The sequence below is a fragment of the Sparus aurata genome, chromosome 16, assembly GCF_900880675.1.
Source record: "Sparus aurata chromosome 16, fSpaAur1.1, whole genome shotgun sequence".
In the NCBI taxonomy this organism is placed as follows: Eukaryota; Metazoa; Chordata; class Actinopteri; order Spariformes; family Sparidae; genus Sparus; species Sparus aurata.
The window spans coordinates 24,719,288-24,731,058 of record NC_044202.1 but is presented as its reverse complement, the minus strand read 5'-3'; the positions used below and the strand labels follow the sequence as shown (position 1 = coordinate 24,731,058).

At 42.3% G+C, this 11,771-nt stretch overlaps 1 protein-coding gene across 1 annotated transcript; it reads right to left on the bottom strand.

The window, feature by feature from the left end:
* Positions 1-5,115: 5,115 nt before the first annotated feature.
* On the bottom strand, positions 5,116-8,062 carry LOC115566140 (major histocompatibility complex class I-related gene protein-like; the record flags this gene model as incomplete). Its single annotated transcript, XM_030391862.1, has 5 exons — positions 7,906-8,062; positions 7,130-7,399; positions 6,077-6,355; positions 5,476-5,778; positions 5,116-5,222 (listed from the first exon to the last, which is right to left on the bottom strand). Coding segments are annotated over exons 1-5 (1,008 nt in total), but the record flags the coding sequence as incomplete, so codon positions are not given.
* Between the last annotated feature and the right edge of the window lie 3,709 nt (positions 8,063-11,771).

Below are 11,771 nucleotides of genomic sequence, written 5' to 3'. Positions count from 1 at the left end.
TAGAACCTCAGCGGAGGTGCTGAAAAAAAAGTGCATTGTACTTTTCACACCTTTTCCATTAGGTCACTCCTTAGATATTGAGGCCAGACTTGCAATTTGAGGGGGGCCTTTACACCCGCATATAGCAAGAAACGGCTCTGGAGTACAGTGAAAACAATGATTGTGCTGGTCGGGTGCTGAGGGGACAGAGAACGTCTGAAGAGGTGGAAAGGGAGGATAACAGAGTGGAGGAGGTTTCCTTGGTGGACACTAGAGAGAACTGTTCTGTGGATGGTAGCAATGAAAGAACAGTTGAGTAGAGAGTGGAGGGAGAGAGGGATTTCAGGTTGTGATGGGTGCTGACCGTGTAAGGTGTAGGGGCCGTCTGGGGTGGTCCAGGTCTCGATAAGGGCCAGGAAGTGGAAAGTCTGCAGGGAGGCATAGGCTGAAATGGTGTCTGCCTTTTTGACTGCAGACTTGCAGTTCCATAGCTCATTCACCTCATGTAGGGTTAGCAATCCCTGCAATCAAGCCTATTTACCACAGCTGAGTTGGCCAAAACTGGCTAATGACCACTCAGCTTCAACAGTTTTAAAATAATTCACACAAAAAGGTATATAGACGAGATTAAATATTTCAGCTAACCCTCCTCACAGAATGCCTAAACACTTGATATACAATTACTTCTCTGACTTACCAGCAGCAGTGTCACAGCTTCTTTCCCCTTGACAAAATGTAACTGAACAGCAAAGTACAGGTTGCTCCATTTATGCAGGGTAAGCTCCGCCCTGCAGTCAAGGCTATTTACCACAGCTGAGTTGGCTGAAACTGGCTAATGACCACTCAGCGTTAACGTTAGCACTTTTCACACAGAGATGCCTCATTCTCCGCCATTATATGTTCACACAGAGTGAAGCATCTCCGCCTTGAAGATGGACCACTGTGTAATTCACACAGAAAGCCGGTGCTGCGGCTCCTAAAGAGGCGTGATGGTACATGTCATGATGATGATGATGATGTGTGTGTGTTTTCAAGGTGTTTCCCCGGTTTCCACGTATGTTTACAATCATATGGATGCTGTTATAATATGTTGTGATTGAGATCCTGACCCATCAAACATCCTGGAAAGTGACAAAGTTACCTTTTTTGCTCTAAATAACATGATTACATAATCACCATCAGTAAACTGGACGTCGTCTGACTCTGTCTTTCGTGGGGGGCGGCTGTATTCTCGGGGAAAGTTCACTGAAGTCTCGGTCGGAGGGCTGACCGTCGTGGTAATTTTTTTTCAACACAAACACTTGGTGGGTTAAAGTTTTTTGCTGGTGACAGATGCTGTTCCGCTGTTAATATGAGAGACGTACTGACTCCATGATAGACCAAACTCCATTATTCTCCAATCTATAGAGCGGTGCAGCAATAACATATTTTTGGAGGCTAACTCTGAAGTTAGCAACACCCTGGTTACCTCCACAACTAGTCCATGAGATTTTTGAATATCGTAGAAAATTAGAATAGTTTGAAACTAAAGTCGGCCAGTAAAGATGGACTAGTGAGTACATAAGTCTCCACGTTCGCTGTGATGGCGCTTTATGATGTCCCAGAAATACCTCTGTAGTCACATTTACACACTTGGGAGCAACCGCCATCATGCAAGGGTCATAGCCATTATTGAAGACAGAGGGCATGTCCTCTGTATTTTTTAATGTAAGAGCGCTATAATTCAATTGTGGAACATTTATTTGTGTATTTCATGTCGTAGAACAAAATGTGTAAATATCTTCAGCCTGTGGTAACTGTCGTGGAATTTCGGCTTGCTTGACCATTCAGGAGAGATAAAGAACACTTAGAGACGCCAATGACTTAAGTTAAAGTAGAGGAAAATAGGTTGTAGACAGTAAGATCTGCTGACATAGATTGATCGAAGGCCTCCTCACAAGTTTTACACAAACAATCAGATGTGCTTTCACTTGGTTTGTCATACATCTGTTCTATAGACATATCTACAGTAGCTCAAAATCGCTATGACCTATCGTTTGAAGACAGAATGTCCTGGGAGAATCATATTTTTCGTAGTAGAGAGGGGTCGGGGTAGTTGAATGTAGGGGAGAGGGGTTGAAGTAGGTGGATGGAGGAAAGGTGGTTTGAGTACATGTTGCTTGTATGTTTCATCTGTTAACTGTCATCTCAAATCACTACTGTGAATAAACATGTTTGAGCATGAGTCTCAGTTTGTTCCACTTTCTTTCCAAATGTATCTTATGACATCCTCAGAGGTGAAGCGTTACAGGACATCAGTCAGTCAGCTTTGTAGTTGTCAGAGGGCTCCTTTTACAGAGATACTGGATGCTGTCTGATCTCTACCTTTAGTGTTCATGCCTAGCTAGGCTAATCTTGTCTGGGAGCCAACTCTGCTTAGAGTTAACATTGATCTCAACCTCATCATTCCAATGCTGTGAGAATACTGAATGTTCAAAACAGAAGGAACAATACATTTGAGTTTAACATTCATTCATGTTCATCACTGTGAAGGCATTTATATGTTTAGTCTCATATAGTCATAGTTGTAAATTTGTCGATATACAGCACGCCTCCCACTCTTCTCACTGCTCATAGGAGAGACGCACTGGCTCCATGGTCCACCAAACTCCACTTTCTCCCATCTATAGAGTGGTGCAGCAATAACATTTATAGAGGCTAACCCTGAAGTTAGCAAGGCCTGGTTCCCTCCACAAAATGTCTGTGGGATTTTTTCTTTTTTATTATATTAAATTGGAGTCTGGATTATTTCCAAAAATGTTTATGAAATTTTTAGGCTCTGTTCATCAAGATAATCTGCACAGATGAACACTTTCTGTGATTTTCAAAGCCTAAATTAAATCTCTAGAAGTAAAAATCTAATGTTAGGCTATAAACAGATGACATCACGGTCACAGACTTAAATGTCCACAGTTAAGTGTCTTACCACCAAATTACTGTACAAGTTTTTCTATATACTGATCATTGTACAAGTTGTGAAGTTAGAGTTAGGATAGTTTGTAACTAACGATAGTGTGTAAAGACTGACTAGTGGCCTTCATCAAAAACTTTGATTTAAAAAGGTATCCCATTTCTTTAATTTCCCTCCTAACCTGGGTTAATCAGAGCAGGACTAAAATTCATCAACAATCAATACACAGTCAAATTTGCCAACACAGTATACATGTTAAATGACGTTTCAACCCATCATTGAACTGCAGTGGGAATCAGACTGTGCCATTACAAATCTACTTAGCACTCTGACAAGAGATACTAATCTTTAATCCTGACCTAAAGAGCTTTAACTTGCCTTTAAATCGTAACTCAGCCAAACAAACAGAAACTCTGCAGTATGACCCAGCCTTATATCTACACTGTAACTGCTCAGTCTAAACTACATTGCCTGGCCCAACTGGTTCAACTGGCAACTTCACATTCCACGGCCCACTGAGCAGCCCAACCACCATCACTGTCTGTCTCGTCCATACCTACTATAGATAATATGATTCATAAAAGGTTCCTCATACCACCAGGGTTGTTATCTTATGGAGCCAGAACAGTCTCATAATGGATAAATGCACACATAAAGGAATAAATGCACGAAAAAGGACTCACAAATGTATTTGGGGAGTTGTATATATACAGTATATGACTCGATACACAAATGCATTGTCAATGCACACACAAATATGCTTCAATCCATATATAAGTAAAAAAAAAAAATCAGATATAAAAATAAGATTTGTAAACATATTTGTGATGCGCACACAAATATTTCTTGTTTAAATTTGTGCAATAAAAATTCACAAATGTACAAATCGTCAGTTATTTGCAATTTTCACCAAAAACATATAATTGTGATTTGGAGTCACACTAGATGAGTCTCAACAATCCGCACACAAATGCAGGGAGGTTTACAAATTAAAAGCACTGAGACAAATGAGCGTTTGACAATTTATATATCAATGTAACAACTTCCAAATATGTTTTGGGTGAAAATTGCAAATAACTGACGATTTGTGCATTTGTGAATTTTTATTGCACATATTTAAACAAGAAATATTTGTGTGTGCATCACAAATATGTTTACAAATCTTATTTTCATATGTGAATTTTTTTTTTTTTTTTTTTTTACTTATATATGGATTGAAACATATTTGTGTGTGCATTGAAAATGCATTTGTGTATCGAGTCATATATATATATACAACTCCCCAAATACATTTGTGAGTGCTTTTTCGTGCATTTATTCCTTTATGTGTGCATTTATCCATTATGAGACTGTTCTGGTTCCATAAGATAACAACTCTGGTGGTATGAGGAACCTTTTATGAATTATGTCCAAGTTAAAGGTGCAATGTGTAATAATTGTTGTTGGAAACATTTTTATAAGACACCTAAAATAAATTAACAGGATGAAAATCCAGTAAATGACAGATTTGACATTAAGATGCCTATGTATTGTTTTGCAGGGGTATCTACTTCAGGTAGCATGCTAACCAGCTAGCCCCAGACATGCACCAACATCCCAGGTGGTCTGAGTTCACAGAAAACAACAAATAAAACCACAAAGAACAGTCCCACATTTTCAATCAGCCCCTTTTATATAACTTTACTTTTATTGCAAGAAGCCATCTTTTACACTTTTAGTTCTGCAAAGCTAAATTTAGCGACACCAGGAGAGTCATTCAGGTCTCTGGATTCAGCTGCTCCAAGAGCCCTGCGCTGTTATGAGGAGCTGCAAGTCAGAAACAAACATCTTTTATTGAACTTTTATCGACAAATACAGAAATTAGTCTTCAAAAGGTTCATCTGCACAATAATGTGAAACATTAAAAACATTTTAATAAATCTAAAAGATGAGGTGTGAGTCAGATCAGCTGAAATAGAACGTAAATAAGTTTTACTTACAAGATGGAGGACTAATGGCTGAAATAAAAACAAAGACAAATCATTTCAGTCACAGTTGTATATGCCAGACTATGTTTGGTCACTTTATCCCCCTTTTCTCCTCATTATACTCAGTCTGTTGAGTGTGGCTGTATTTCCTTTCTCTGATGCTTGTTTTAATTTTGCTACCTGAATTAAAAAAAAAAAAAACCCTCACACATGTTCTCTCTCACCTTTCTTCTTTTTGTAGACAATGAATCCAGCGGCACCGATGAGAATGAGAGCAAGAACAACCACTGCAGCAGTGACGGGGACGCTGTTGGCAGTGGGCTTAACTGTTAAACAAAATAAAACCTTTGTGTTGGATTTGAAAGTACTACACACAAATGCCACAAAGTTATGATTTTCATCAGTTCTAGTGTTAGTGACTCTAGAATTGAATGAATTCATAAACAGATCATATTGTATTTTTTGTGCCTTTTTTTAAAAGATGAATTCCTGGCTTTACTGGAGGACAAAAGCAAAAAAAAAAAAAAAAAAAAAGAAAATAGAAAAAGACAGACATGCACTCTCTGATCTCACTCTTACCCCAGTTGGTCCTGATCCGATCTTCCTCCAGTTTGGTGATGATGTCCTCCTTCACACCAGAGAGCTGAAACACACAGTCGTACCTCGTCCAGTCTTCAGGTGTGACTGATGAAAGATTCAGGTCAACACTCATCTGGAAGGTTCCATCGTGGTTGGGAAGGATCTCTGCGTGCTCCACCTCCTCATGAAGCTCCTCTCCATCTTTCCTCCAGACGAGTGAGGCTCTGTGAGGGTAGAAACCTGTAGCGTGGCAGCTGACTGGAGAGGAGGGAGTCTTCTGGAGGAGAGACACTGTGGGAAGCTCTGGAGAGAGTTCAATGAAACTATTTCTACTTTGAAACATTGAGGGCGGCAAACTTACTTAACACATGCTAACTGGCTATCACAGTCTGAGCATCAATGAAAAGAAATTTCAGAACAGCCAAAATGTAAGTGTCTGCTGGTTGGATAGGACAACATCGAATCTTACAGCTGCAGAAAAGAAACAGAAAACAATGGAATGTCAGACTGACTGGCGTGATAACACAACAGCAGTTCAGTCTGAGCAGAAAATATGTACATGATTGTGTCTATTAAACTACATTAGGTCATGTTATTCTACCTGTTCTCAGCAGAAAGCTCCTCCCATAGGCCAAATACTTCTTCAGCCACTCAGGGTGAATCACTGTGACGTAATTCTGAATCAATTTCATTTTAGCTTTGTTAGCATCCCATTTCAGTTTGGTGATGAAAGCCTGTGGTTTTGGAGTGATCCATGTCTCTGTCTTCAGGTCCATTGATATGAAGTCTTCTCCATCATAACCAAACTGACTAAATCCAATGACCTCTCCGGTCTCATCATCCCACTCACAGCCATCCATCCTCTGCAAAATGTGGACACCTGAGACAGAGACAGAGACAGAAACACCCCACCTCATCACTTTCAGATGCCAACAATGAACAGCGATGCTGCGTCCCTGGTTTGAGTTCAAACTATTATAACAGTTTTCTCTAGTTTTGTATTATGATAGTTATATTCTGTGTGTTAGAAAATGTCAAGTGTCAGTTCTGTGAGGCTTTGACTGGTAAAGAGATTCACCTACCTCTGTGCAGGTAGGAGTTCAGTAAGGGGAGGACATGTATGCTGGGTCCGTGCTGTATGTTTCTCTGTGAGACCATGCTGCCACATTTCAGTTTGTTTGAACTTATTCTGCCAATTTGATCGGAAACCTTGTTGTTGTATCATTTAAGTTATGTGTAAATGCATCCAGATGATGTATTTTTTTTTATATCTTTTAAGTTATGTTGAAATTAAGCCAACCAAGAACAAGGAAACCAAAGCGAGTCACTGGGACAAAAACAAAGTAGCAACTAAAAAAAATTAATTAAAAAAATTAAAACAACAACAAGACACTGAATCTTGACAGTTTACAGGTTTTTGGATCCTCTTGTTTGAATGTGCACACCAATCAGATGTTCTGTGGTCCAGTCATCCCCTGAAGCAGTATTAGTCGATAAAGTATACAGTCTTTTTCACTCCATTTCACAGTGTTTTTCAGCCCAGGGAGGCTGATCAAATTAATTCCAACAAATTCCATCTTACAAAATTATTTTTATAATTACAAAGAACAGTTCATGAGGCAAAAGGTGAAATATAACATAGCACATACTGTACCTCCACTTTGGTTGAAGCGCTGTATCAAACTGTTGATCATGCCTTTGAAATAAGTTAGCTCCCCCTCAAAACATGCTCTTTTGTACTCCTCCAAGTGTTGAGGATCATCTTCGTATATTTTTTTCACCCAGTTGTGTTTCGGTTCGATTGTCTTTTTGCTGCCGTCGCAGTAAACCACTAGTTCTTCATCAACCATTGCAGCCGCAACAAACTCTGGGAAGTCTGGGAGTCCAGAAGTTGCAGTGAAAATATACTTCAGGGAGTGTTTCACTGTAGGACAGAAGAGATTTATACATTCAGTAGAAATACTACTACTATTATCATATAGTGTACTTCTTATTTCAGCCATTTACAGTAAGTGCTCATGTGTTTTAGGTTTAATCTCTCTCTCACACACACACACACACACACATATGCACAGAGTGTTTATCTTTCATCAACTCCACCTTTATCTATCTGCTCCTCTTCCTCCATCTCTCTTTGTCCTGTTCCCTCATTCTCCTCCCCCCTTCTGTCATCATCTTCTTCCTCACCCTCCTATTCCCCATTCTTTCACTTCTTCCTCCTCCATTTAAAGCTCCATTTTTAATATTATTGTTCCCATTTTGATATGATATGAAATGTATTCAACTTTTCAGTCACATTCATAGTAATTAACTCTTTCCCACCTTTTGCTAACAATGCAGGTTAGCTCTAAGCCGATAGTATGATACGAAAAGTGTAACTAAACTGGAATGTCAAGTTGAAAGAGTTTCAGATGTAAAATGTGATCTTACCTGCTGATGGAACGTGACAGAAGAGAAGCAGCAACAATAACGTTCTCATCTTGATATGATGAAGACGAGTGAGTAAAGGGCCTTGCAGGATCAACTGTGTCCTGTTGTTTATCCTGGCAGAGGGAAGTGAGAGTGTCTCTGTCCTGACTGGAGATGTATGGATGATTAGTTTTGCTCTCACCTGTGAAGAGTTCTGACTCTGTGCTCTCTGCATCATGCAGGTGTGGTGCTATGGGCGGGCCCCAGGAATGTGGCCCTCCCAGGAGAAATCAGCATTATTATTACAGCAGCACAGAGATCCTCCCAGTGGCATTGGCAGGTAGTGGCACCGCAGTGGCAGTCTGCAGCAACCTGTGGCATGTCCATGGCATCTCTACTTGTTTATACATTTTAATGTACAAAGTTTTGCACAATTTCTCTTTGTTTTGCACTTCTTAATATTATCTAAAGACATATTAATATCTGTTCCATAGCGTAAATGTGAATGTAAAATATTGTACATATTGTACTATTCTTATTCTTATATTTAATATTTAATATGTATTGAAAATTATAAAAATATATATACATATTTTTTAAAATATATTTTCCCTGTGTTTATATTATTCTTGCGTTTCTGAACTGCCGAGCCAGGAGATGCCATAGACTGCTACTGCTGTGCCACTACCTGCCAATTAGTCTACTGAAAACCCCTATATGACCCATACTAAACCCAGAAATGGAAGTTCATCAAATTCCTATGAAGATTTATTATTAAAATGTCATCTATAGGTTTAGCAGATGCAATTAAGCGTGGTTGCTAAAAGTTGCATGTTGGGCAATTTGCGTAATTAGCATAATGAGCTAATTAAGGAGAGACACTACAGGTGAAGAATAGGGACATTTTTTTTAACTCATGTGTATCACCATGAAACTTCCCCAGTTGATTACATTTACGTTTACGTTTTCTGAAACTTCCCCAGTTGATTACATTTACGTTTACGTTTTCGGAAACTTCCCCAGTTGATTATATTTACGTTTACGTTTTCTGAAATTGTATGTTTACGTATGCAAATTAGGCATTATCTAATTAATTATGCACTAATTTGCATACATTTCCAGAACATAAATCTAAACATTGGATAAAGCCAGGTTCAAAATTCTTGTTTCATTTTGTTGACATATCATAGCCTCTTTTTATCACTCCATAAATCAGAAAATACTGTCAACAGCCATAAAAAAAAAAAAAACATTTGCCCTTTTTATAGGAATAAAATGTTATATAAATCAGGCTATGAATGATATATGAACAAACCCCTTTGTTAAAACCTTCAGAATATAGATAGGAATAAAACTGGAAAGTTTGGTGTATATATGTGCTACTTAAGTGGAGATTTTTGGTATGAGAAAAAACTCATTTTGAGATAACGGCCTTTAAAGATATTGGAGCCTCACCGCTCACAGGACAGACAGAAGAAAGAGGGAAACAGCGTCGTTGGGGATTAACCGCTTATTCGGGCTCCAACAGAAAACGCGGCTCAACATAAAACAATCAACACAAGATAAACAGCCGTCCCTCTGACGGCTGAGGGTCAGGGCCGCTGCTGCCTCTGCAGTCGTCTCTGCTCCAGTCTTCTCACAGGACCCAGCCTACTGCAAGGAACCAGAACCAGGTTACAAACGTGCTTATACAGCTGACTGATTACCTGATTCTGTCCAGCTGTCTGATCACCGGCTGCCACTCCTCCCTCTCCTCCAGCAGCCACCGCCTTAACCACACCCCGCTGCCACATACCCACACCGCCCAACTTAGGCTGGGGTCCCGCCGGCCGCAAGCCCACTCCCCCCCCTCTGTGGAGCAGGAGAGAGAGTCAGCCACGACCATCCGGTTACCCAGCCTATGGATCACCATGAACCGGAAAGGCTGTAACGCCAGATACCAGCGAGTGATACACACGTTGGCATCTTTCATGGGGTGGAGCCATTGGAGCGAGGCATGGTCCGACCAGAGGGTGAATGAGCGCCCCAGGAGGTAGTAGCGGGGGGCAGCGGCATCCACCGTATGGCGAGGCACTCCTTTTCCACCGTACTGTAGTTCACCTCCCGCTGAGCCAGCTTTCGACTAATGTACAGTACGGGGCGGGCGACCCCCTCCACCTCCTGGGACAAAACGGCCCCCAGCCCACTGTTTGAGGCATCGGTCTGCAGGATGAAAGGGAGAGAAAAGTTAGGAGTGTATAAGAGTGGCTCCGCACAGAGGGCTTGCTTTACCCTCTCAAACACCAGCTGACACGGCCTCATCCACTGGACTGGATCTGAGGCACCCTTTCTGGCCAGGTCGGTTAGGGGGCTGGTCAGCTCCGAGAAGGCTGGAATGTACCTTCTATAGTAACCAGCCAGCCCCATAAACCTCCTGACCTCTTTTTTTGTCTTGGGTATTGGGCAGGCCGCAACCGCTGTGGTCTTTTGTACCTGTGGCCGCACCCGCCCGCCCCCCAAGTGGTACCCCAAATACCGTATCTCCCTCTGTCGAACCGCACACTTCTTCGGATTGGCCGTGAGCCCCGCCTTCCTGAGGGACTCGAGCACTGCTCCCACCTGCTGCATATGCTGCTCCCAGGTCTCCCTGTGAATGATTACATCATCCAAGTAGGCCACAGCACATGCAGAGTGAGGCCGCAATACCCAGTCCACGAGGCGCTGAAATGTAGCTGGGGCCACGAACAATCCAAACGGAAGTGTGACAAATTGGTACAAACCGTACGGAGTGGAGAAGGCCATCTTTTCCCTGGACTCCTGTGACAAGGGAATTTGCCAGTAGCCCTTGGTCAAATCCAGTGTCGTGTAAAAGCGAGCCATGCCCAGCCGATCCAGGAGTTTGTCGACCAGGGGCATTGGATAGGCACCGAATTTGGACACTTCGTTGATCCTGCGATAGTCCACACAGAACCGTATTGACCCATCGGACTTGCGAACCAGCACGATGGGGCAACACCTTGGACATTGCATAGTCCACTAGGACTAGCACAAAGCGATATCCCGTGTGCTCCGGTCTAATGGCCCAATGAGGTCCATGGCAATTCTATCAAACGGGGCCTCAGTTAATGGTAATGTACGCAACAGCGCTTTTGGGGTGGCTGGCGGATTGACTAACTGACATTTGCAGCAGGATGCACACCACCGACTCACATCCGCCCGCATGCCCGGCCAATAAAATTGGGCCATGATCCGGCTCAGTGTTTTATCATAGCCTAGGTGACTCGCCATGGGGTTGTGATGAGCCGCCTGGAAAATTGTTTTCACGACTCACTCTGTATAATCTGTCCCTAATGAAAACAAAATAGGGGTGAGTGAGTGCTGTGTTAGGGTGGACCTGGCAACCATCAATTTTCATCACCTGGTCAAAGGCATGATAGAGGTTCTCATCCCGAGAATGCTCAAGTGGAAGCTCTGGCCCCTCCGGCCCCTTGCCCCCCCTCGCAGCGTCGGGATGTGGCACCTCCGCCTCACCACTAAGCACAGCACACCACTCACATTTCCCTGACAAACGTGACAGCACCTGCATAGTTTCCCCCGCTAAGCTAGCAAACCCCGGCTAATTCGTGCCCAAGATTTGAGGGTGCATGAGGCAAGTGCTAACTCCAACCTTGACTCCAGGGCCACCACCGGATAATCGTGAATATCCCCATGCACACACCTCACCTTCACCCACGATGCCTCTAGCAATGCCCCCGGCCAAACCAAGCGCTGGTGGATCATGGTCTGTTTACAACCCGAGTCTAGCAGAGCTTGATGTGTACCCCCCTGTATACATACTAGTATACGGTACGTCCCTCTCGAACCAGGGGAGGGGGCTGGCGGTCCCGCAACCCGCACCACTTGCCCAA